Genomic DNA, 27038 nt, shown 5'->3' with positions numbered 1-27038 from the left:
CCTGTAAAAGTCAAAAAGTAAAAGTAAAAATGTAAAAAGTAAAAAATCTAAAATAGACTGTAAAAGTCAAAAAGTAGAAATAAAGGACGTAAAAAGTAAACTGTAGAAGTCAAAAAGTAAAAGTAAAAATGTAAAAAGTAAAAAATCTAAAGTAGACTGTCAAAAGTCAAAAAGAAGTAAAGAAAGTAAAAACTAAAAACGTAAAATGTAAAAAATCTAAAATAGACTGTAAAGTCAAAAAGTAAAAGTAAAGAAAATAAAAACGTAAAAAATATAAAATAGCCTGTAAAAATCAAAAAGTAAAAGTAAAAATGTAAAAAGTAAAAAATCTAAAATAGACTGTAAAGTCAAAAAGTAAAAGTAAAGAAAGTAAAAACGTAAAATGTAAAAAATATAAAATAGACTGTAAAAGTCAAAAAGTAGAAGTAAAGAAAGTAAAAAATTAAAAATTTAATAAGTAAAATAAAAATGAAAAAAGTCAAAAATAAAAAAAGGTAAAAGTCCAAAAAGTAATAGCAAAATGAAAAAGTAAAAAAGAAGAAAGTAAAAATTATTAATAATAATGATTATTACTTAATTAAAAGTTAAAAAGTAAAAAATAAACTATAAAAATCCAAATTTAAAATAAAAAAGATAAAGAGTAAAAGTAAAAAAACAAACGTAAAAAGTAAAAACTGAAAAAAGGTAAAAGTCTAAAAAGTAATAGTAAAATGAAAAAGTAAAAATTATTAATAATAATGATTACTACTTAATTAAAAGTTAAAAAGTAAAAAATAAACTATAAAAATCCAAATTTGAACTAAAAGAGGTAAAGAGTAAAAGTAAAAAAACAAGCATAAAAAGAAAAAAAAAGTAAAATTTAAAAAAGTAAAAAAAGAAAAAAGATCAAAATACAAAAAGCAACAGTAGAACGTAAGGAAGTAATGGTAAAGTAAAGTAAAAAATATAAAATAAGCTGTAGAAGCCAAAAAAGTAAAAATTCCAATTAATAAGTAAAAGTAAAAATATAAAAAGTAAAAACTGAAAAAAGGTAAATGTACAAAAAGTAATAGTAAAATGAAAAAGTAAAAATTGTTATTAATAATAATTATTACTTAATTCAAAGTAAAAAAAGTAGAAAGTAAAAAATAAACTGTAAAAGTTCAAATTTCAAGTAAAAAAGCGTAAAAAGAAAAAGGAGTATAATTTACAAAAGTAAAAAATGGAAAAAAACGTAAAAGCCCAAAAAGGAACATTAAAACAAAAAAGCAAAAAACTCCAAATACTAAAAGCAACAGTAGAAAGTAAAGAAGTAATGGTAAAGTAAAGTAAAAATATTAAATAACCTGTAAAAGTCAAAAAGTAAAAGTAATAAGTAAAAGTAAAAAAGTAAAAAGTAAAAGTAAAAAATAAAAAGCAAACTGTAGAAGTCAAAAAGTAAAAAGTACAAACAGTAACAGTAAACAAAGTAAAAGTAAAAAGTAAAAAATGTCACTAAATTTTTTACTTTTTATGTCTCGTAAAAGTAAAAGTAAAAAAAAGTAACTCACCACTTGACCGACAAAAAAGTAATTTTCGGGATCGGTCACGTGACCGCGCACATCCAACCAACCCTTGACGTTGCCGTAGAAAACGACGAGGGCGCCGCCCGGCGTCGCTTTGGCAACGACGCCCGGATACTGGGCGCCGACGCGCGCCGTCGCGACGCTCGCCAAGCACGCGTCGTTCGCGACCAGTTGCGACTTGAGCGTGAACAGAACCTTGTCCTGTTCGATCGACAACACCCTGGAAACGTCGGACATTTTTTGACAAGCTGTCACTTTGACAGCTGATGACAGGTCGAAATGTCAAAAAATCGAGTTTATACTCATTTTCGACTAATTCGGGGTCGGGGAATTCAAAAAAAGTCAAGACAATTTGGAGAAATTAGTTTTTCACTGCTTAAAACCCTATAAAACAGGTTTTTACTTGTCAATTTGACATTTGTGAGGTTAGGGTTGGAGTTTCGCGCTTAATATTAGTTGCGTCGATTTCCCCATCCTAGAATTAGTAGAAAACGAGTATAATCTCGTTTTTTTGACATTTCATTGACAAGCTGTCAATTTGACAGGTAATGACAGGTCGAAATGTCAAAAAGTTGAGTTTGTACTCGTTTTCGACTAATTCGGAGATGGGGAATCCAATGCAAATAAAATTAACCGCCTAACTCCAACCCTAACCTCACAAATGTCAAATTGACAAGTTAAAACCTGATTTATGGGAAAAACTAATTTCTCCAAACTGTCTTGACTTTTTTTGAATTCCTCGACCCCGAATTAGTAGACAACGAGCACAAACTCAATTTTTTGACGAGCTGTCACTCTGACAGGTGATGACAGGTCGAAATGTAAAAAAATCGAGTTTATACTCGTTCTCGACTAATTTGGGATAGAATGATTCGAAAAACTTTAAAACACTCTCGATTAATTGCCCTTTCACTCGAAAAATCCCATTTAAATTGCCTTTTAGCTGTCAATTTGACATTTCTGACATTCCCATTAGAATTTCGCGATTAATTTTAGTTTAGTTGGATTCCCCGTCCCCGAATTAGTCGAAAACGAGTATAATTTCGACTTTTTGACATTTCGACCTGTCATCACCTGTCAAAGTGACAGCTTGTCAATGAAATGTCAAAAAAACGAAATTATACTCGTTTTCGACTAATTCGGGGACGGGGAATCCAACTAAACTAAAATTAGTCGCGTCACTCCAACCCTAACCTCACAAATGTCAAACTGACAAGTAAAAACTTGTTTATGCAGTTTTAAAGGGTAAAAAGGAAAATTAAAAAAAAATCTTGACAAAATGGCGTACTCACCTGGCATCCAAACGTTGTCCCTCCGAAAATTTCCGTTTGACCGCGCTGGCGTAGAGGGCGTTGCTCAGATGCGCGTTGGTGACGAATCCGGTCACGTGACCGCACTCGACCACCGCGCCCTCCTCTTTGACGGCGCGCACGCGCACTCGCACCGCTTGACCGGCGCGCAAGTCGCGCGACGCGAACGTTCGTTCGTTGACGGCGCGCGCGTCCGGCGTCACGACGTACGTCGACGACAGCCGATTGTAGTCGAGCACGCGACACGAATGCTCCGACGCCGCGCGATATTTCGTCAAAATGGCGGCCGTCAAATCGACGTCATTTGACGGCGCGCTGTCATTGGCCAGCGACGCAATCAGACGCTTGTTGGTGGCGAAGCCTTTCAGCGAATCGGGAAGCAGGAAAAACATTCCGTTGGTCGCTTTGCCGAGTACCTGTCAAAGAAAAGTGCGCGCGTCAGAAGCGCATTCGCCATTTTGTCAAGAAAACTTGAAAAAAAATAAGAGTGGGTATTTTCTTGACAGAATGGTGGATGCGACGAGTCAATTTAAAAATCTACCATTGTTTACTCAAAAAAACGGAAAATCCTGACAATCGAGCGAATACCTCAAAAATTAAGAAATTTGAACTGAAAAAAAAAAGAAATCTTAAAAAAATGGTGGATACACCAAAATTAAGAAATTTTACCTGAAAAAAAGAGAAATCTTGACAAAATGGCGGATGCGTCAAAATTAAGAAATTTTAACTGAAAAAAAGAGAAATCTGGACGAATTAGTGGATGCGCCAAAATAAAGAAAATTTTACTGAAAAAAAAAGAGAAATCTTGACAAAATGGCGGATGCGTCAAAATTAAGAAATTTTACCTGAAAAAAAAGAAATCTTGACAAAATGATTGATGCTCTTAGATAATTTAAAAATGTATAGTTTTTCGATAAAAAAAAATTCTGACAAAATGGCGAAAGCACTAACAAAAATAGAAATCTTGACAAAATGGAGGATACGCCAAAATTATGAAATTTTAACTGAAAAAAAGAGAAATCTGGACGAATTGGCGGATGCGCCAAAATAAAGAAAATTTTACTGGAAAAAAAAATAGAAATCTTGACAAAATGGCGGATGCGTCAAAATTAAGAAATTTTACCTGAAAAAAGAGAAATCTTGACAAAAAAATGGTTGATGCTCTCAGACAATTTAAAAATATTATTTTTCATTTAAAAAAATCCTGACAAAATGGCGAAAGCACTAACAAAAATAGAAATCTTGACAAAATGGAGGATACGCCAAAATTAAGAAAATTTAAATTTAAAAAATAGAAATCTTGACAAAATGGTGGATGCGCTAAGGAAATTTAAAAATGTTTCTTTTTTCCATAAACTTTACAAAATGGCGATAAAATGTAAGAATTTTAACTCAACAAAAAAAAAAAAGGAAAATTTTGACAAAAAGGCGAATGCGCCAAAATTAAGAAATTTTACCTGAAAAAAGAGAAATCTTGACAAAATGGTTGATGCTCTTAAACAATTTAAAAATGTATAATTTTTCGATAAAAAAAAATCCTGACAAAATGGCGAAAGCACTAACAAAAATAAAAATCTTGACAAAATGGAGGATACGCCATAATTATGAAATTTTAACTGAAAAAAAGATAATTTTTGACAAAATGGTGGATGCGCCGAGACAATTAAAAATTTATAATTTTTATTTAAAAAAAAAACCGGAATCTTGACAAAATGGTGGATGCGCCAAAATTAAGAAAATTTAAATTTAAAAAATAGAAATCTTGATAAAATGGTGGATGCGCAAAAAATTAAGATTCATCAGTTTCATTTAAAAAAAAAAATGAAATCTTGACAAAATGGTGGATGCGCCAAGACAATTTAAAAATTTACTATTTTTACTCAAAAAAGGAAGATCTTTACAAAACGGCGAATTCGCTGAAACAATTTGAATCTTGACAAAATGGTGGATGCGCTGAAATAATTTAAAACTTACCATTTGTACTAAAAAAAAAAGGAAAATTTTTACAAAATGGCGAATGCGTCAAAAATTTAACAATCATAACTCAACAGAAATAATTCTTGACAAAATGGTGGATGCGCAGAGACAATTTAAAAATTTATAATTTTTCATAAAAAAAAAGAAGAAAAACTTGACAAGATAATGAATCGGCCAAAATTAAGAAATTTTAACTAAAAAATAGAAATCTTGACAAAATGGCGGATGCGTCAAAATTAAGAAATTTTACCTGAAAAAAGAGAAATCTTGACAAAATGGTTGATGCTCTTAGATAATTTAAAAATGTATAATTTTTGGATAAAAAAAAATCCTGACAAAATGGCGAAAGCGCTAACAAAAATAGAAATCTTGACAAAATGGAGGATACGCCAAAATTATGAAATTTTAACTGAAAAAAAGAGAAATTTTGACGAGTTGGTGGATGCGCCAAAATAAAGAAAATTTTACTGAAAAAAAAAATAGAAATCTTGACAAAATGGCGGATGCGTCAAAATTAAGAAATTTTAACTGAAAAAAAGAGAAATCTGGACGAATTGGCGGATGCGCCAAAATAAAGAAAATTTTCCTGATAAAAATAGAAATCTTGACAAAATGGCGGATGCGTCAAAATTAAGCAATTTTACCTGAAAAAAGAGAAATCTTGACAAAATGGTTGACGCTCTTAGACAAATTAAAAATGTATAATTTTTCGATAAAAAAAAATCCTGACAAAATGGCGAAAGCACTAACAAAAATAAACTCTTGACAAAATGGAGGATACGCCATAATTATGAAATTTTAACTAAAAAAAATAGATATCTCGACAAAACGGTGAATGCGCTAAGGAAATTTAAAAACTTATCATTTTTTCATAAACTTGACAAAATGGCGATAACATGTAATAATTTTAACTCAACAAAAACAATTCTTGACAAAATGGCGGATGGGCAAAAATTGAGAAATTTTACCTGGAAAAAAGATAAATCTTGACAAAAAGGTGGATGCGCCAAAATAAAGAGATTTTAACTGAAAAAGGAGAAATCTTGACAAAATGGTGGATGGGTCAAAATTAAGAAAATTTTAACTTAAAAAATCCTGACAAAATGGTGAATGCGCTAAAACAATTTAAAGATTTATCAGTTTCATATATAAAAAAAGAGAAATCTTGACAAAATAGAGAATGCGCCAAAATTAAGAAAATATTAACTGAAAAAAAGATAGAAATCTTTACAAAATGGTGGATGCGCCAAAAATAATTTAAACATTTATCAGTTTCATTTAAAAAAATGAAATCTTGACAAAATGGTGGAGGCGCCGAGACAATTAAAAATTTATAATTTTTACTTAAAAAAAATTGACACAATGGCGAATGCGCCAAAATAAGACAATTTCAATTCCACAAAAATAATTTCTGACAAAATGGTGGATGCGTCAAAATTAAGACATTTTAACTGAAAAAAATAGAAATCTTGACAAAATGGTGGATGCGTTGAGGCAATTTAAAAATGTACCATTTTTACTTAAAAAAGGAGAATCCTAACAATCTGGCATATGCGCCAAAAATTTAACAATTTTAACACAACAAAAATATTTCTTGACAAAATGGCGGATGCGCAGAGACAAATTAAAAATGTATCATTTTTTCATTGAAAAAAAAGAAAGAAAAACTTGACAAAATGGTGAATGCGCTAAGGAAATTCAAAAACGTATCGTTTTTTCATAAACTTGACAAAATGGCGGATGCGCCAAAATTAAGAAATTTTACCAGGCAAAAAGAGATATATCGACAAAATGGTGGATGCGCCAAAATTAAGAAAATTTTACTGAAAAAAGTAGAAATCTTGAGAAAATGGTGGATGCGCCAAGACAATTTAAAAATTTACCATTTTTACTCAAAAAAAGGAAAATCATTACCAAACGGCGAAATCGACTAAAATGTAACAATTATAACTCAATAAAAATAGAATCTTGACAAAATGGTGGATGCACCAAAATTAAGACATTTTAACCGAAAAAATAGAAATCTTGTCAAAATGGTGAATGCGTTGAGACATTTTAAAAATGTACAATTTTTACTTAAAAAAAAGGAAAAATAAGAAAAATTGAAATATTGACAAAATCGCGAATGCGTCAAAAAATTAGATAATTTTATCTCAACAAAAATATTTTTTTACAAAATGGTGGATGCGCACAATTTAAAAATTTATCATTTTTTATTAAAAAAAAAAGAAAAACTTTACAAAATGGTGAATGGGCGAAAATTAAGAAATTTTAACTAAAAAAATAAAAATATTGACAAAATGGCGGATGCGCTAGGGAAATTAAAAAATGCATCGTTTTTTCTTAAACTTGACAAAATGGCGATAAAATGTAATAATTTTAACTCAACAAAAACAGTTCTTGACAAAATGGCGGATGCGCCAAAATTAAGAAATTTTAACTGAAGAAAATAGAAATCTTGACAAAATGGTGAATGCGCTAAAATAATTTAAAAATGTACTATTTTTTTAATTAAGAAAAGAAAAATCCTGACAATCTGGCAAATGCGCCAAAAATTCAAAACAATCGTAACTGAACAAAAATAATTCTTGACAAAATGGCGGATGCGCGGAGACAATTTAAAATTTATCATTTTTCATTAAAAAAAAAAGAAGAAAAACTTGACAAAATGGTGAATTCGCGAAAATTAAGAAATTTTAACTAAAAATAGAAATGGCGGATGCGCTGAGGCAATTTGCCTTTAAAAATTGAAATCTTGGATAAATGGTGGACGCGCCAAGACAATAAAAATTTATAATTTTTACTCAAAAAAAAAAGAAAAATCTTGACAAAATGCCGAATGCGCCAAAATGAGACAATTTCAATTCAACAAAAATAATGTTTGACAAAACGGTGGATGCGTAAAAATAAAAAAAATTAAAATCTTGACAAAATGGTGGATGCGCAGAGACAACTTATAAATTTACCATTTTTCATTTTAAAAAAATTGAAATCTTGACAAAATGGTGGATGCGCACAAACATGAATTTCTTCGAAAAAAATCGCCGCTAGAAGGTGCCATTTGCAGTTTCCGCCATTTTGAATTTAGATAGCTAGGCCGTGTTTGTACTCGTTTTCGACTAATTCGGGGTCAAGGAATCCATTTCTGATGTCAAATTAACTGAATCTTGCGCCCAGTTCGAGAAACTTCAATCTACTGATTTTTTTTCCAAAAATTGAGGTTTGCGCAAAAGTTACACAAAAATAAACATCATTACTGGATTCCCCGTCCCTGAATTAGCAGAAAATGAGTACAAACTCAATTTTTTCGAAAAAAAATCAAAATGGGCACCAGAAAGCGCCATTTGCAATTTCCGCCATTTTGAATTTAGATAGCTAGGCCGTGTTTGTACTCGTTTTCGACTAATTCGGGGTCAAGGAATCCATTTCTGATGTCAGTTTGCTCGTATCTTGCGCCCAGTTCGAGAAACTTTAATTTATTGATTTTTTTCCAAAAATTGGGGTTTGCACAAAAGTTACACAAAAATAAACATCATTACTGGATTCCCCGTCCCTGAATTAATAGAAAACGAGTACAAACTCAATTTTTTGGGAAAAAAATCAAAATGGCCGCTAGAAGGCGCCATTTGCAATTTTTCCGCCATTTTGGTTTGAGATAGATGGGCCGTGTTTGTACTCGTTTTCGACTAATTTGGGGTCAAGGAATCTATTTCTGCTGTCAGTTTGCTCGTATCTTGCGCCCAGTTCGAGAAACTTTAATTTATTGATTTTTTTCCAAAAATTGGGGTTTGCGCAAAAGTTACACAAAAATAAACATCATTACTGGATTCCCCGTCCCTGAATTAGCAGAAAATGAGTACAAACTCAATTTTTTGGGAAGAAAATCAAAATGACCGCTAGAAGGCGCCATTTGCAATTTTTCCGCCATTTTGGTTTGAGATAGATGGGCCGTGTTTGTACTCGTTTTCGACTAATTCGGGGTCAAGGAATCCATTTCCGCTGTCAAATTGACTGTATCTCGCGCCCAGTTCGAGAAACTTCAATTTTTTTAAAATTTCGACCTTGAAATCAACTTACCACCGCTCTGACCACGTCACCGTTGACCAATCGGGGCGGGGCCTGCGCGTCCGGATGACGTAACGTGACGTAGACGACTTTGGTAGATGGCGCCACGTACAGCACGTACCCTTTGAGGGCGGCGCGTTCCTGATAGTCGGCCATTTTGTTTAGCGGCTTGGCCAAGTAGTTTTCGTCGACGTAGGCCGTGAATTCCGTGTTGGCGATTTTTCCGTAAATTCCGTGCGCGGACACCTGCAAATTCGTCCGCAAGTCGCGCAAAGTGAAAACGAACGCGTCGGCGCAATTGATCGCTTACCCGAACCACGGCGAATTCGACGCGCGCGCCCGGAATGATGACGTCAACATTGTCAATGTCACTTTGACAGGCGCGCACGTGATCCACTTTGGCGCTGAGACGCATCAGAGACGAAGTGGGCGTGGCCTCGAATTTGTGCACGACGCACCAAATCGGTTTTCCGATCGCTATTCGAACAGAAAAACGCACATTCTAAACGTAATAGAAAAGTGATTTTTGGTGGAAGGGTTGCTTAGACTGTGCCTGAGGCTCAGTTAAAAAATCACACCAATCAAACCACGTACAGGGTGGTAACGAGACTAGAAAATGGGAAAAAACAGGAAAAACGTTGAAATCAGTGTCCGCGAACGGCAAAATTGCAATAACTCACATTCTAAACGCGGTAGAACGGTGATTTTTGGTGGAAGGGTTGTTTAGACTGTGCTTGAGGCTCAACTAAAAAATCACACCAATCAAACCACGTACAGGGTGGTAACGAGACTAGAAAACGGAGAAAAACAGGAAAAACGTTGAAATCAGTGTCCGCGAACGGCAAAATTGCAATAACTCACATTCTAAACGTGATAGAACGGTGATTTCTGGTGGAAGGGTTGTTTAGACTGTGCTTGAGGCTCAGTTAAAAAATCACCCCAATCAAACCACGTACAGGGTGGTAACGAGACTAGAAAATGGGAAAAAAACAGGAAAAACGTTGAAATCAGTGTCCGCAAACGGCAAAATTGCAATAACTCACATTCTAAACGCGGTAGAACGGTGATTTTTGGTGGAAGGGTTGTTTAGACTGTGCTTGAGGCTCAACTAAAAAATCACACCAATCAAACCACGTACAGGGTGGTAACGAGACTAGAAAACGGAGAAAAACAGGAAAAACGTTGAAATCAGTGTCCGCGAACGGCAAAATTGCAATAACTCACATTCTAAACGTGATAGAACGGTGATTTTTGGTGGAAGGGTTGTTTAGACTGTGCTTGAGGCTCAACTAAAAAATCACACCAATCAAACCACGTACAGGGTGGTAACGAGACTAGAAAATGGGAAAAAACAGGAAAAACGTTGAAATCAGTGTCCGCGAACGGCAAAATCGCAATAACTCACATTCTAAACGTGAAAGAACGGTGATTTTTGGTGGAAGGGTTGTTTAGACTGTGCTTGAGGCTCAACTAAAAAATCACCCCAATCAAACCACGTACAGGGTGGTAACGAGACCAGAAAATGAAGAAAAACAGGAAAAACGTTGAAATCAGTGTCCGCGAACGGCAAAATCGCAATAACTCACATTCTAAACGTGAAAGAACGGTGATTTTTGGTAGAAAGGTTGTTTAGACTGTGCTTGAGGCTCAACTAAAAAATCACACCAATCAAACCACGTACAGGGTGGTAACGAGACTAGAAAACGGAGAAAAACAGGAAAAACGTTGAAATCAGTGTCCGCAAACGGCAAAATTGCAATAACTCACATTCTAAACGTGAAAGAACGGTGATTTTTGGTGGAAGGGTTGTTTAGACTGTGCTTGAGGCTCAACTAAAAAATCACCCCAATCAAACCACGTACAGGGTGGTAACGAGACCAGAAAATGAAGAAAAACAGGAAAAACTTTGAAATCAGTGTCCGCAAACGGCAAAATCGCAATAACTCACATTCTAAACGTGAAAGAACGGTGATTTTTGGTGGAAGGGTTGTTTAGACTGTGCTTGAGGCTCAACTAAAAAATCACCCCAATCAAACCACGTACAGGGTGGTAACGAGACCAGAAAATGAAGAAAAACAGGAAAAACGTTGAAATCAGTGTCCGCGAACGGCAAAATTGCAATAACTCACATTCTAAACGTGATAGAACGGTGATTTTTGGTGGAAGGGTTGTTTAGACTGTGCTTGAGGCTCAACTAAAAAATCACACCAATCAAACCACGTACAGGGTGGTAACGAGACTAGAAAACGGAGAAAAACAGGAAAAACGTTGAAATCAGTGTCCGCAAACGGCAAAATTGCAATAACTCACATTCTAAACGTGAAAGAACGGTGATTTTTGGTGGAAGGGTTGTTTAGACTGTGCTTGAGGCTCAACTAAAAAATCACCCCAATCAAACCACGTACAGGGTGGTAACGAGACCAGAAAATGAAGAAAAACAGGAAAAACTTTGAAATCAGTGTCCGCAAACGGCAAAATCGCAATAACTCACATTCTAAACGTGAAAGAACGGTGATTTTTGGTGGAAGGGTTGTTTAGACTGTGCTTGAGGCTCAACTAAAAAATCACACCAATCAAACCACGTACAGGGTGGTAACGAGACTAGAAAATGGGAAAAAACAGGAAAAACGTTGAAATCAGTGTCCGCGAACGGCAAAATTGCAATAACTCACATTCTAAACGCGGTAGAACGGTGATTTTTGGTAGAAAGGTTGTTTAGACTGTGCTTGAGGCTCAACTAAAAAATCACACCAATCAAACCACGTACAGGGTGGTAACGAGACTAGAAAATGGGAAAAAACAGGAAAAACGTTGAAATCAGTGTCCGCGAACGGCAAAATTGCAATAACTCACATTCTAAACGTGATAGAACGGTGATTTTTGGTGGAAGGGTTGTTTAGACTGTGCTTGAGGCTCAACTAAAAAATCACCCCAATCAAACCACGTACAGGGTGGTAACGAGACCAGAAAATGAAGAAAAACAGGAAAAACGTTGAAATCAGTGTCCGCGAACGGCAAAATTGCAATAACTCACATTCTAAACGTGAAAGAACGGTGATTTTTGGTGGAAGGGTTGTTTAGACTGTGCTTGAGGCTCAACTAAAAAATCACACCAATCAAACCACGTACAGGGTGGTAACGAGACTAGAAAATGGGAAAAAACAGGAAAAACGTTGAAATCAGTGTCCGCGAACGGCAAAATTGCAATAACTCACATTCTAAACGTGATAGAACGGTGATTTTTGGTGGAAGGGTTGTTTAGACTGTGCTTGAGGCTCAACTAAAAAATCACACCAATCAAACCACGTACAGGGTGGTAACGAGGCTAGAAAATGGGAAAAAACAGGAAAAACGTTGAAATCAGTGTCCGCAAACGGCAAAATTGCAATAACTCACATTCTAAACGTGATAGAACGGTGATTTTTGGTGGAAGGGTTGTTTAGACTGTGCTTGAGGCTCAACTAAAAAATCACCCCAATCAAACCACGTACAGGGTGGTAACGAGACTAGAAAATGGGAAAAAACAGGAAAAACGTTGAAATCAGTGTCCGCGAACGGCAAAATCGCAATAACTCACATTCTAAACGTGATAGAACGGTGATTTTTGGTGGAAGGGTTGTTTAGACTGTGCTTGAGGCTCAACTAAAAAATCACACCAATCAAACCACGTACAGGGTGGTAACGAGACTAGAAAATGGGAAAAAACAGGAAAAACGTTGAAATCAGTGTCCGCAAACGGCAAAATTGCAATAACTCACATTCTAAACGTGATAGAACGGTGATTTTTGGTGGAAGGGTTGTTTAGACTGTGCTTGAGGCTCAACTAAAAAATCACACCAATCAAACCACGTACAGGGTGGTAACGAGGCTAGAAAATGGGAAAAAACAGGAAAAACGTTGAAATCAGTGTCCGCAAACGGCAAAATTGCAATAACTCACATTCTAAACGTGGTAAAAGGGTGATTTTTGGTGGAAGGGTTGTTTAGACTGTGCTTGAGGCTCAACTTAAAAAAACACACCAATCAAACCACGTACAGGGTGGTAACGAGGCTAGAAAATGGGAAAAAACAGGAAAAACGTTGAAATCAGTGTCCGCAAACGGCAAAATTGCAATAACTCACATTCTAAACGCGGTAGAACGGTGATTTTTGGTGGAAGGATTGTTTAGACTGTGCTTGAGGCTCAACTAAAAAATCACACCAAACAAACCACGTACAGGGTGGTAACGAGACCAGAAAATGAAGAAAAACAGGAAAAACTTTGAAATCAGTGTCCGCAAACGGCAAAATCGCAATAACTCACATTCTAAACGTGAAAGAACGGTGATTTTTGGTGGAAGGGTTGTTTAGACTGTGCTTGAGGCTCAACTAAAAAATCACACCAATCAAACCACGTACAGGGTGGTAACGAGACCAGAAAATGAAGAAAAACAGGAAAAACGTTGAAATCAGTGTCCGCGAACGGCAAAATTGCAATAACTCACATTCTAAACGTGATAGAACGGTGATTTTTGGTGGAAGGGTTGTTTAGACTGTGCTTGAGGCTCAACTAAAAAATCACACCAATCAAACCACGTACAGGGTTGTAACGAGACTAGAAAACGGAGAAAAACAGGAAAAACGTTGAAATCAGTGTCCGCAAACGGCAAAGTTGCAATAACTCACATTCTAAACGCGGTAGAACGGTGATTTTTGGTGGAAGGGTTGTTTAGACTGTGCTTGAGGCTCAACTAAAAAATCACCCTAATCAAACCACGTACAGGGTGGTAACGAGACTAGAAAACGGAGAAAAACAACAAAAACGTTGAAATCAGTGTCCGCAAACGGCAAAATCGCAATAACTCACATTCTAAACGTGATAGAACGGTGATTTTTGGTGGAAGGGTTGTTTAGACTGTGCTTGAGGCTCAACTAAAAAATCACCCTAATCAAACCACGTACAGGGTGGTAACGAGACTAGAAAACGGAGAAAAACAGGAAAAACGTTGAAATCAGTGTCCGCAAACGGCAAAATTGCAATAACTCACATTCTAAACGTGATAGAACGGTGATTTTTGGTGGAAGGGTTGTTTAGACTGTGCTTGAGGCTCAACTAAAAAATCACACCAATCAAACCACGTACAGGGTTGTAACGAGACTAGAAAACGGAGAAAAACAGGAAAAACGTTGAAATCAGTGTCCGCAAACGGCAAAGTTGCAATAACTCACATTCTAAACGCGGTAGAACGGTGATTTTTGGTGGAAGGGTTGTTTAGACTGTGCTTGAGGCTCAACTAAAAAATCACCCCAATCAAACCACGTACAGGGTGGTAACGAGACTAGAAAATGGGAAAAAACAGGAAAAACGTTGAAATCAGTGTCCGCGAACGGCAAAATCGCAATAACTCACATTCTAAACATGAAAGAAAGGTGATTTTTGGTGGAAGGGTTGTTTAGACTGTGCTTGAGGCTCAACTAAAAAATCACCCTAATCAAACCACGTACAGGGTGGTAACGAGACTAGAAAACGGAGAAAAACAACAAAAACGTTGAAATCAGTGTCCGCAAACGGCAAAATCGCAATAACTCACATTCTAAACGTGATAGAACGGTGATTTTTGGTGGAAGGGTTGTTTAGACTGTGCTTGAGGCTCAACTAAAAAATCACCCTAATCAAACCACGTACAGGGTGGTAACGAGACTAGAAAACGGAGAAAAACAGGAAAAACGTTGAAATCAGTGTCCGCAAACGGCAAAATTGCAATAACTCACATTCTAAACGTGATAGAACGGTGATTTTTGGTGGAAGGGTTGTTTAGACTGTGCTTGAGGCTCAACTAAAAAATCACACCAATCAAACCACGTACAGGGTTGTAACGAGACTAGAAAACGGAGAAAAACAGGAAAAACGTTGAAATCAGTGTCCGCAAACGGCAAAATTGCAATAACTCACATTCTAAACGTGATAGAACGGTGATTTTTGGTGGAAGGGTTGTTTAGACTGTGCTTGAGGCTCAACTAAAAAATCACACCAATCAAACCACGTGCAGGGTGGTAACGAGACTAGAAAATGGGAAAAAACAGGAAAAACGTTGAAATCAGTGTCCGCAAACGGCAAAATTGCAATAACTCACATTCTAAACGCGGTAGAACGGTGATTTTTGGTGGAAGGGTTGTTTAGACTGTGCTTGAGGCTCAACTAAAAAATCACCCCAATCAAACCTCGTACAGGGTGGTAACGAGACTAGAAAACGGAGAAAAACAGGAAAAACGTTGAAATCAGTGTCCGCAAACGGCAAAATTGCAATAACTCACATTCTAAACGTGATAGAACGGTGATTTTTGGTGGAAGGGTTGTTTAGACTGTGCTTGAGGCTCAACTAAAAAATCACACCAATCAAACCACGTACAGGGTGGTAACGAGACCAGAAAATGAAGAAAAACAGGAAAAACGTTGAAATCAGTGTCCGCAAACGGCAAAATCGCAATAACTCACATTCTAAACGCGGTAGAACGGTGATTTTTGGTGGAAGGGTTGCTTAGACTGTGCTTGAGGCTCAACTAAAAAATAACCCCAATCAAACCTCGTACAGGGTGGTAACGAGACTAGAAAACGGAGAAAAACAGGAAAAACGTTGAAATCAGTGTCCGCAAACGGCAAAATTGCAATAACTCACATTCTAAACGTGATAGAACGGTGATTTTTGGTGGAAGGGTTGTTTAGACTGTGCTTGAGGCTCAACTAAAAAATCACACCAATCAAACCACGTACAGGGTGGTAACGAGACCAGAAAATGAAGAAAAACAGGAAAAACGTTGAAATCAGTGTCCGCAAACGGCAAAATCGCAATAACTCACATTCTAAACGTGAAAGAACGGTGATTTTTGGTGGAAGGTTTGTTTAGACTGTGCTTGAGGCTCAACTAAAAAATCACCCCAATCAAACCACGTACAGGGTGGTAACGAGACTAGAAAACGGAGAAAAACAGGAAAAACGTTGAAATCAGTGTCCGCAAACGGCAAAATCGCAATAACTCACATTCTAAACGTGAAAGAACGGTGATTTTTGGTGGAAGGGTTGTTTAGACTGTGCTTGAGGCTCAACTAAAAAATCACCCCAATCAAACCACGTACAGGGTGGTAACGAGACTAGAAAACGGAGAAAAACAGGAAAAACGTTGAAATCAGTGTCCGCAAACGGCAAAGTTGCAATAACTCACATTCTAAACGCGGTAGAACGGTGATTTTTGGTGGAAGGGTTGTTTAGACTGTGCTTGAGGCTCAACTAAAAAATCACCCCAATCAAACCACGTACAGGGTGGTAACGAGGCTAGAAAATGGGAAAAAACAGGAAAAACGTTGAAATCAGTGTCCGCAAACGGCAAAATCGCAATAACTCACATTCTAAACGTGAAAGAACGGTGATTTTTGGTGGAAGGGTTGTTTAGACTGTGCTTGAGGCTCAACTAAAAAATCACCCCAATCAAACCACGTACAGGGTGGTAACGAGGCTAGAAAATGGGAAAAAACAGGAAAAACGTTGAAATCAGTGTCCGCAAACGGCAAAATTGCAATAACTCACATTCTAAACGCGGTAGAACGGTGATTTTTGGTGGAAGGGTTGTTTAGACTGTGCTTGAGGCTCAACTAAAAAATCACACCAATCAAACCACGTACAGGGTGGTAACGAGGCTAGAAAATGGGAAAAAACAGGAAAAACGTTGAAATCAGTGTCCGCAAACGGCAAAATCGCAATAACTCACATTCTAAACGTGGTAGAACGGTGATTTTTGGTGGAAGGGTTGTTTAGACTGTGCTTGAGGCTCAACTAAAAAATCACACCAATCAAACCACGTACAGGGTGGTAACGAGACTAGAAAACGGAGAAAAACAGGAAAAACGTTGAAATCAGTGTCCGCAAACGGCAAAATTGCAATAACTCACATTCTAAACGTGGTAGAACGGTGATTTTTGGTGGAAGGGTTGTTTAGACTGTGCTTGAGGCTCAACTAAAAAATCACACCAATCAAACCTCGTACAGGGTGGTAACGAGACCAGAAAACGGAGAAAAACAGGAAAAACGTTGAAATCAGTGTCCGCGAACGGCAAAATTGCAATAACTCACATTCTAAACGTGGTAGAACGGTGATTTTTGGTGGAAGGGTTGTTTAGACTGTGCTTGAGGCTCAGTTAAAAAATCACCCCAATCAAACCACGTACAGGGTGGTAACGAGGCTAGAAAATGGGAAAAAACAGGAAAAACGTTGAAATCAGTGTCCGCAAACGGCAAAATTGCAATAACTCACATTCTAAACGCGGTAGAACGGTGATTTTTGGTGGAAGGGTTGTTTAGACTGTGCTTGAGGCTCAACTAAAAAATCACCCCAATCAAACCACGTACAGGGTGGTAACGAGGCTAGAAAATGGGAAAAAACAGGAAAAACGTTGAAATCAGTGTCCGCAAACGGCAAAATTGCAATAACTCACATTCTAAACACGGTAGAACGGTGATTTTTGGTGGAAGGGTTGTTTAGACTGTGCTTGAGGCTCAACTAAAAAATCACCCCAATCAAACCACGTACAGGGTGGTAACGAGGCTAGAAAATGGGAAAAAAACAGGAAAAACGTTGAAATCAGTGTCCGCAAACGGCAAAATCGCAATAACTCACATTCTAAACGTGAAAGAACGGTGATTTTTGGTGGAAGGGTTGTTTAGACTGTGCTTGAGGCTCAACTAAAAAATCACCCCAATCAAACCACGTACAGGGTGGTAACGAGGCTAGAAAATGGGAAAAAACAGGAAAAACGTTGAAATCAGTGTCCGCAAACGGCAAAATTGCAATAACTCACATTCTAAACGCGGTAGAACGGTGATTTTTGGTGGAAGGGTTGTTTAGACTGTGCTTGAGGCTCAACTAAAAAATCACACCAATCAAACCACGTACAGGGTGGTAACGAGGCTAGAAAATGGGAAAAAACAGGAAAAACGTTGAAATCAGTGTCCGCAAACGGCAAAATCGCAATAACTCACATTCTAAACGCGGTAGAACGGTGATTTTTGGTGGAAGGGTTGTTTAGACTGTGCTTGAGGCTCAACTAAAAAATCACACCAATCAAACCACGTACAGGGTGGTAACGAGGCTAGAAAATGGGAAAAAACAGGAAAAACGTTGAAATCAGTGTCCGCAAACGGCAAAATCGCAATAACTCACATTCTAAACGTGAAAGAACGGTGATTTTTGGTGGAAGGGTTGTTTAGACTGTGCTTGAGGCTCAGTTAAAAAATCACCCCAATCAAACCACGTACAGGGTGGTAACGAGACTAGAAAATGGGAAAAAACAGGAAAAACGTTGAAATCAGTGTCCGCGAACGGCAAAATTGCAATAACTCACATTCTAAACGTGATAGAACGGTGATTTTTGGTGGAAGGGTTGTTTAGACTGTGCTTGAGGCTCAACTAAAAAATCACACCAATCAAACCTCGTACAGGGTGGTAACGAGACCAGAAAATGAACAAAAACAGGAAAAACTTTGAAATCAGTGTCCGCAAACGGCAAAATTGCAATAACTCACATTCTAAACGTGAAAGAACGGTGATTTTTGGTGGAAGGGTTGCTTAGACTGTGCTTGAGGCTCAACTAAAAAATCACACCAATCAAACCACGTACAGGGTGGTAACGAGACCAGAAAATGAAGAAAAACAGGAAAAACGTTGAAATCAGTGTCCGCGAACGGCAAAATCGCAATAACTCACATTCTAAACGTGGTACAAGGGTGATTTTTGGTAGAGAGGTAGTTTAGACTGTACAGAACAATACTCACCCAAATCCGTTCCCGTGTCGATGTTTTTAAAGGGCAAAAAGGCGCGCACGTCTCTGACGCCGACGTTCATTTCGTAGCCGTGATCCAATTTGGTGGTGGGCGTGGCCCACACCACGTGACCCTTGCCGAACGAATTAAAATGACGCTCGGCGTACACGTGCGCCGGATTGGTGCTCGCCTCGATGCGCGTGACGTCATCCTTTGACGTCACGTCGACGATTTTGATTGGCAGAAATTCGCCGACGGCAAAAATGTCCTTTAAACTCGTCGTCTGCAAAAAACGCAAACGTCACGTGACTTGACAACGGCCGTTTTGACGTTTCGTCAGTTTTTTTTTACATTTTTTGACAGCTGTCATATTTGACAAAATCCGTTTACCGGACGCAACGTCCAAACAAATTACACCTGTCAAATAAATCAGTCAAACTTAAATAGTTGAAAATGCGTCAACGTCAGCTGTCAAAAATTGAACCTGTCAAATTGTCAATTTTTTTTTTTTTTTTTTCTGTGTCAAAAGTGACATCTGTCAAAAATTTACCAAAATTATTGTCAAACATCAATTTTCGGAAAACGTCAAAATTGAGTAGAACGTCAAATGTCAAAAAAACAATAAAAGTTTCAAGATTGTTCTAGAACGTTCTAAATGCTTCTACAATCATCTAGAACGTTCTAGAATGATCTGCAAGAATGTAGAATGTTCTAAAAAGTTCTAGAATGTACTAAAAGCTCTAGAATGTTCCAGAAACTTCTACAATCTTCTAGAACGTTCCAAAAGCTTCTAAATTGCTCTAGAATATTCTGAAAAGATGTAGAATGTTCTAAATGCTTCTACAATCTTCTAGAATAATCTACACGAATGTAGAATGTTCTAAAAAGTTCCAGAATGTACTGAATGCTTCTAGAATGTTCCAGAAGCTTCCACAATCTTCTAGAACGCTCCAAAAGCTTCTAAATTGTTCCAGAATATTCTGAAAAGATGTAGAATGTTCTAAATACTTCTACAATCTTCTAGAACGTTCTAGAATGATCTACACGAATGTAGAATGTTCTAAAAAGTTCTAGAATGTGCTGAAAGCTTCTAGAATGTTCCAGAAGCTTCTACAATCTTCTAGAACGTTCCAAAAGCTTACAAATTGTTCCAGAATATTCTGAAAAGATGTAAAATGTTCTAAATGTTTCTACAATCATCTACAACGTTCTAGAATGATCTGCAAGAATGTAGAATGTTCTAAAAAGTTCTAGAATGTACTGAAAGCTTCTAGAATGTTCCAGAAGCTTCTACAATCTTCTAGAACGTTCCAAAAGCTTCTAAATTGTTCCAAAATATTCTGAAAAGATGTAGAATGTTCTAAATACTTCTACAATCTTCTAGAACGCTCTAGAATGAGCTGCAAGAATGTAGAATGTTCTAAAAAGTTCTAGAATGTACTGAAAGCTCTAGAATGTTCCAGAAACTTCTACAATCTTCTAGAACGTTCCAAAAGCTTACAAATTGTTCCAGAATATTCTGAAAAGATGTAGAATGTTCTAAATACTTCTACAATCTTCCAGAACGTTCTAGAATGAGCTGCAAGAATGTAGAATGTTCTAAAAAGTTCTAGAATGTACTGAAAGCTTCTAGAATGTTTCAGAACCTTCTACAATCTTCTAGAATGATCTGTAAGATTATAGAATGTTCTAAAAAGTTCTAGAATGTACTGAATGCTTCTAGAATGTTTCAGAACCTTCTACAATCTTCTAGAACGTTCCAAAAGCTTCTAAATTGTTCCAGAGTATTCTGAAAAGATGTAGAATGTTCTAAATATTTCTACAATCTTCTAGAACGCTCTAGAATGATCTGGAAGAATGTAGAATGTTCTAAAAAGTTCTAGAATGTACTGAAAGCTTCTAGAATGTTCCAGAACCTTCTACAATCTTCTAGAACGTTCCAAAAGCTTCTAAATTGCTCTAGAATATTCTGAACAGATGTAGAATGTTCTAAATGTTTCTACAATCATCTACAACGTTCTAGAATGATCTGCAAGAATGTAGAATGTTCTAAAAAGTTCCAGAATGTACTGAATGCTTCTAGAATGTTCCAGAAGCTTCCACAATCTTCTAGGACGCTCCAAAAGCTTCTAAATTGTTCCAGAATATTCTGAAAAGATGTAGAATGTTCTAAATGCTTCTACAATCTTCTAGAATGATCTACACGAACGTAGAATGTTCTAAAAAGTTCCAGAATGTACTGAATGCTTCTAGAATGTTCCAGAAGCTTCTACAATCTTCTAAAACGTTTTAAAAGCTTCTAAATTGTTCCAGAATTATCTGAAAAAATGTAGAATGTTCTAAATACTTCTACAATCTTCTAGAACGCTCTAGAATGAGCTGCAAGAATGTAGAATGTTCTAAAAAGTTCTAGAATGTACTGAAAGCTTCTAGAATGTTCCAGAAGCTTCTACAATCTTCTAGAACATTCCAAAAGCTTCTAAATTGCTCTAGAATATTCTGAAAAGATGTAGAATGTTCTAAATGCTTCTACAATCTTCTAGAATGATCTGCAAGAATGTAGAATATTCTAAAAAGTTACAGAATGTTCCAGAAGCTTCTACAATCTTCTAGAACGCTCCAAAAGCTTCTAAATTGTTCCAGAATATTCTGAAAAGATGTAGAATGTTCTAAATGGTTCTAGAACGTTCTCGAATGTTCGAAAAGCTAGTAAATTGTTCCAAATTGCTCTAAAATGTAAGAAACTCACCTCCAGGTCGTTTTGCTCTAACCGTTCTCCGAGATATCGGTTGAATGTCTCGGATATGTGAGTGATGGGCACCAGAGCGAAACACAAACCGGGCAATTCGATTTCCAACGCCAAATTCGTTATTCGTCTTATGCAACCCAAAATTGTCATTCCACATTGAATTTTCTATAAATAAAAAAAATAAAAAAAAAAAAAAAAAATTAAAGAATTAGAGTAAAGTATAAATAAAAACAAATTTAGACTAAATTAAAAAAAAATAAAAAAAAGTAAAACAGATTAAGAAATAAAAAAAGATAAAAATTGTACTATTAAATTAAAAAAATAAAGTGAAAAAATAAGCAACAAAAATAAGAAATTAAAAAAAACCAAAAAAAACTGAAAATAAATTCCTCAAAAAAAAAAAAAAAATTTATGAAAAATAGGAATATAAAAATATAAAAAAAAACAAATTCAACAAAGTTGAAAAAAAAATAAAAGTAAAATATAAAGGAAAATGAAAAACGAAAAAGGTAAAATAGGTAAATTAAAAAAGAAAGATAAAAAAAAATAAAAAATTGTACTATCAAGTTAAAAAATAAGGTAAACAAAAATAAAAAATAAATTTAAAAAAATAGTTAAAAAAATTGAAAAAATTGAAAAAAATAATAAAAACAAAAAAAAAACTGAAGAAAAAGTGAATTCCTAAAAAAAGATAAAAAAAAAAGTTGAAAAAATTGAAAAATAAATAAAAAACAAAAAAAAAAACAAAATGGCGCTTACGTTATAATCTAGAGTGCCTTTCAGATCCAAGGTCATCGGTAAATTGTCCGGAGCCTGGGACGGTTCCTCGGCCTTCTTCGATTTCTTTGCTTTTTTCGCTTTGGGCGGTTTGGCAACGTTGAACAACTGCAAAGCAAACAATGTCGCATTAATTGTTTGTCCTCCAAGGAATTAACGTCAACTTTGACGCCCTCTAGCGGCCAAACAGTGCAACCGATCGACCAATGTTGCCATATCGTTGGAAAGCCCTTTTAATTATCTATCCATTGACATAAAAAAGTTTATACAGAGTGGACCAAATAAGGGAGTTATTTGAGGTTAAATGGGACAGTGCATGAAAATTTTGAAAAAAAACATTAGGTAACTTTGACGCCCTCTAGCGGCCAAACAGTGCAATCGATCAATCAATGTTGCCATATCGTTGGAAAGCTCTTTTAATTAGCTATCCATTGACATAAAAAAGTTTATACAGAGTGGACCAAATAAGTGAGTTATTTGAGGTTAAATGGGACAGTGCATGAAAATTTTGAAAAAAAAAACATTAGGTAACTTTGACGCCCTCCAGCGGCCAAACAGTGCAACCGATCAACCAATGTTGCCATATCGTTGGAAAGCCCTTTTAATTATCTATCCACTGACATAAAAAAGTTTATACAGAGTGGACCAAATAAGGGAGTTATTTGAGGTTAAATGGTACAGTGCATGAAAATTTTGAAAAAAAACATTAGGTAACTTTGACGCCCTCTAGCGGCCAAACAGTGCAATCGATCAACCAATGTTGCCATATCGTTGGAAAGCCCTTTTAATTATCTATCCATTGACATAAAAAAGTTTATACAGAGTGGACCAAATAAGGGAGTTATTTGAGGTTAAATGGGACAGTGCATGAAAATTTTGAAAAAAAACATTAGGTAACTTTGACGCCCTCTAGCGGCCAAACAGTGCAATCGATCAACCAATGTTGCCATATCGTTGGAAAGCCCTTTTAATTATCTATCCATTGACGTAAAAAGTTTATACAGAGTGGACCAAATAAGTGAGTTATTTGAGGTTAAATGGGACATAATAAGAGGTCCATAAAATTTTATTGAAATTGGTTAGGTTAAGTAACTGAAAAGTGCCTGAAGCTGGTTTACGAGTGTCAGAAGCTTCTGACAGCATTTTAAGCCTTCGAACAAGCTTTGTACACTTGCCAGAGGCCTCTAAAACCTTCTTAACACTGCCAGAAGCCTCTACAAACTGCCAGATGCCTCTGGAGGCCATTTTAAGTTGCCAGAGGCCTCTAAAAGCAATTTACGAGTGCCAGAGGCCTCTGACAGCTTTCCAATCCTTCGAACATAATTATTTAGGTGCCAGAAGCCTCTAGACCCTGCGCATACCTGGAAAAACTCATTGAAAGCCTCTACAAGACAGTTTAAAAGTGTCCAGAACCTCTAAAATTTGCCAGATGCCTCTACAGCCATGTCGGATGTGCCAGAAGCCTCTGGCGAAGCCAGAAACCACTTAAACCTTCACTATTTCCCGGGTAATAAACAGGAAAACACTAAAAACCACCCACTAACCACTAAAAACACTAAAAAAAACCCAAAAATACATAAAAAACTGAAAACTGACAGTGGAAAGGTAAAAATGTCACTCTCAGACTGGCTCCGTCTCTCTCTAACCCACTAGAAGAGCGAAACAAAGACAGCGCCAACTGGTTTGACAGTTGACAGATTTGTGGTTATGTCACCCCGCCAACCCCTTTTCTGACTGGAATTGAGGTTAAGTTAAATTAACCCCATTTTCCTGTCAAAACAACCCAAAATTTTAGAAAAATGTATCGTAATCGATTCCTAGGGCTGGTCCAAAAAAAGAAGCCGTCAACACCCTCAAAATGGGGCCCAAAATACACTTTCTGAGGCAGGTAAGAAACAAGCACAACAACACTAACTCCCGCATAGTTTTAAACAAATTAGGGCTGCGCCCCCGTTTGCCAGCGGCTCTTCCAAGTAAAAGAGCACTGGCAACACCTTCGGGCCCCTAAAAGGGGGGCTCAAAACCCACTTTTTAGACATTTGGAGAGACAAGCAAAACAATCCTAACTTTTATTAATGTTAGGGCTGCGCCCCCCGTTTAAGAGCCCTTTCTAGGGCTGTTTCAAGAAGAGACTCACTAGAACTAGCCTTCCCCTAGTAAAATTCAGTGAAAATTTACCAAAATTACTGGAATAGGTTAGTTTACTTCGACAACAGTCGTTAGGCCCCCAAACTGGTCGAAAACCACCCTCAACCAGTCTGTGAGTTGGTTTACACCTTACCAGGCACAGAAACAATAAAAATTCAGTGTAAATGCAGTCAAAATAAGCAAATTTCCATGAAAATTGCTTAAAATAGGTTAAGTTTACATTTTGTCTTCCAAACACTTGTTTTGACACATTTGAAATGTTTTTTGTGACTTTTTCAGTTAAAATCAACTAAATTGGATGTAAATGCAGTCAAAACAAGTGAATTTCCATTAAAATTCCACTGAAATTGACTGAAATAGGTTAGTTTACTTCGACAACAGTCGTTAGGCCCCAAACTGGTCGAAAACCACCCTCAACCAGTCTGCGAGTTGGTTTACACCTTTCCAGGCACAAAAACAATAAAAATTCAGTGTAAACGCAGTCAAAACAAGTAAATTTCCATGAAAATTGCTTAAAATAGGTTAAGTTTACATTTTGTCCTCCTAACATTTGTTTTGACACATTTTACATGTTTTTAGTGACTTTTTCAGTTAAAATCAACTAAATTGGATGTAAATGCAGTCAAAACAAGTGAATTTCCATTAAAATTCCATTGAAATTGACTGAAATTGGTTAAGTTTACATTTTGTCCTCCTAACACTTGTTTTGACACATTTTACATGTTTTTAGTGACTTTTTCAGTTAAAATCAACTAAATTAGATGTAAATGCAGTCAAAACAAGTGAATTTCCATTAAAATTCCACTGAAATTGACTGAAATAGGTTAGTTTACTTCGATAACAGTCGTTAGGCCCCAAACTGGTCGAAAACCACCCTCAACCAGTCTGCGAGTTGGTTTACACCTTTCCAGGCACAAAAACAATAAAAATTCAGTGTAAACGCAGTCAAAACAAGTAAATTTCCATGAAAATTGCTTAAAATAGGTTAAGTTTACATTTTGTCCTCCTAACACTTGTTTTGACACATTTTACATGTTTTTTGTGACTTTTTCAGTTAAAATCAACTAAATTAGATGTAAACCCACTCAAAACAAGTGAATTTTCCATAAATTTCCATTGAAACTACCTGAACTGAGTTAGTTTACTTCGATAACAGTCGTTAGGCCCCAAACTGGTCGAAAACCACCCTCAACCAGTCTGCGAGTTGGTTTACACCTTTCCAGGCACAGAAACAATAAAAATTCAGTGTAAACGCAGTCAAAATGGGTTTTTTTAACAATTTTTGGGGCACTCACCGTGTCAACTTCATGGGTGGGCGGTCGTTTGGCGGCCAATTTGCCGCCTCGCGGAAAATTTTCTTCCGCCGCCATTCGCGCGGTGTAAACGCAGGCACTTAACCGCCTAAAACAGCACTAGAAACACTAAAAACACACTTTTTTCACAATCCCAAAGGAACAAAACGTGAAATAAACTTTGAGGTTAGGTTAAGTTAGTTAGGAATGGGTGGGGAGCTGTCAGCTGTCACTTTTCAATGACGCAAGTGACGTTTAGTGGTAGAGATGGGCGCTTGGAGTTGCGCAGTATCTACCAACAAAGTGCACGTGATTTCGCCGTAAATGTATAACTAATTAATGCACGTTTAGGATTTTTTAATAAATATCTTCACAGGGTGACCATTTAGGGAAAAAGTGCACTGAAGCAAAGTTGTAGAGAATGAAATTCTCTATAACTTTTTCCTTTTACATTTTTTTGAAATTTTCTCAACTAACCGAGTTACGGGCTGTCAAAGTGACAGTAATGGAAATTTCAAACTGCGAGTGGAACTGGGATATTTTTGTTCAATAACTCGGTTAATTCACGTTTTATGTGCAAACTTGTCATTTGACATTTTGTAGAGGACACTCTGTGCTACAACCTGTCACAAAAATCAACTCGATACCTCTCAAAATAACTGAGTTATGGGCTGTCAAAGTGACAGTAATTCAAATCGTGACTTTCTTGTACAAATTTTGTACAATAACTAGGTCAGGTGACATTTCTCGAACAAACTTGTTATTTGACAGTTTGTAGGGGACACTCTGTGCTACGACTTGTCAAAAAAATCAACTCAATACCTGTCAAAATAACTGAGTTATGGGCTGTCAAACTGACAAAGTAGTACAAATCGTGACGTTCTAGTGCATTCAGACAAATTGCGTGCGATATCTCTGTCAAGTGACATTTTCCGGACAAACTTGTCATTTGACGTTTTGTAGACGATACTCTAGGTTATAATCTGTCAAAAAAATCAACCCGATACCTGTCAAAATAACCGAGTTATGGGCTGTCAAAGCGACAGTAGTGCAAATCGTGATTTTCTTGTACAAATTTTGTACAATCACTAGGTCAGGTGACATTTCCCGAACAAAACTGTCATTTGACAGTTTGTAGGTGACCCTCTGTGCTACAACCTGTCAAAAGAGTCAACTCGATACCTGTCAAAATAACCGTGTTATGGGCTGTCAAAGTGACAGAGTAATACAAATCGTGACGTTCTAGTGTATCCAAACAAATTTTGTGCCATAACTCTGTCAGGTGACATTTCTGGAAAAAACTTGTCACTTGATAGTTTGAAGAGGACGCTCTGTGCTACAACGTGTCAAAAGAATCAACTTGATACCTGTCAAAATAACTGAGTTA

The 27038-nt window shown here is 36.5% G+C and overlaps 2 protein-coding genes across 6 annotated transcripts in view; one reads left to right on the top strand and one right to left on the bottom strand.

Moving 5' to 3' along the window:
• The window catches only part of Rrp5 (Ribosomal RNA Processing 5), a 50673-nt gene extending 24813 nt beyond the window's left edge, over window positions 1–25860 (bottom strand). Inside the window, exons 1-8 of one of the 3 annotated variants that reach the window (XM_081993021.1) lie at window positions 25655–25860; window positions 22194–22319; window positions 21435–21599; window positions 18698–18968; window positions 9207–9373; window positions 8909–9142; window positions 2837–3270; window positions 1530–1764 (exon numbers count right to left, since the gene is read on the bottom strand). In XM_081993021.1, coding sequence (XP_081849147.1) covers window positions 1530–1764; window positions 2837–3270; window positions 8909–9142; window positions 9207–9373; window positions 18698–18968; window positions 21435–21599; window positions 22194–22319; window positions 25655–25729 — 1707 coding nt within the window. In that variant the 5' untranslated portion in view covers window positions 25730–25860. Of the gene's footprint in view, window positions 1–1529; window positions 1765–2836; window positions 3271–8908; window positions 9143–9206; window positions 9374–18697; window positions 18969–21434; window positions 21600–22193; window positions 22320–23572; window positions 23762–25654 lie in introns of those variants that run through there. The other 2 variants (XM_081993023.1, XM_081993022.1) reach the window with 2 other exon arrangements.
• The window catches only part of LOC145738161 (ribonuclease P protein subunit p40-like), a 58330-nt gene continuing 55239 nt past the window's right edge, over window positions 23948–27038 (top strand). The window contains exon 1 of one of the 3 annotated variants that reach the window (XM_081993026.1): window positions 23948–24099. In XM_081993026.1, the coding sequence (XP_081849152.1) occupies window positions 24070–24099 (30 nt within the window). In that variant the 5' untranslated portion in view covers window positions 23948–24069. The remainder of the gene's footprint in view (window positions 24100–27038) is intronic. The other 2 variants (XM_081993025.1, XM_081993027.1) reach the window with 2 other exon arrangements.

The sequence above is a fragment of the Ips typographus genome, linkage group LG15, assembly GCF_016097725.1.
Source record: "Ips typographus isolate SLU linkage group LG15, UJ_Ityp_2.0, whole genome shotgun sequence".
In the NCBI taxonomy this organism is placed as follows: domain Eukaryota; kingdom Metazoa; phylum Arthropoda; class Insecta; order Coleoptera; family Curculionidae; genus Ips; species Ips typographus.
Note: the sequence above shows the minus strand (reverse complement) of the source record. Positions and strands in the feature narration are given on the sequence as shown.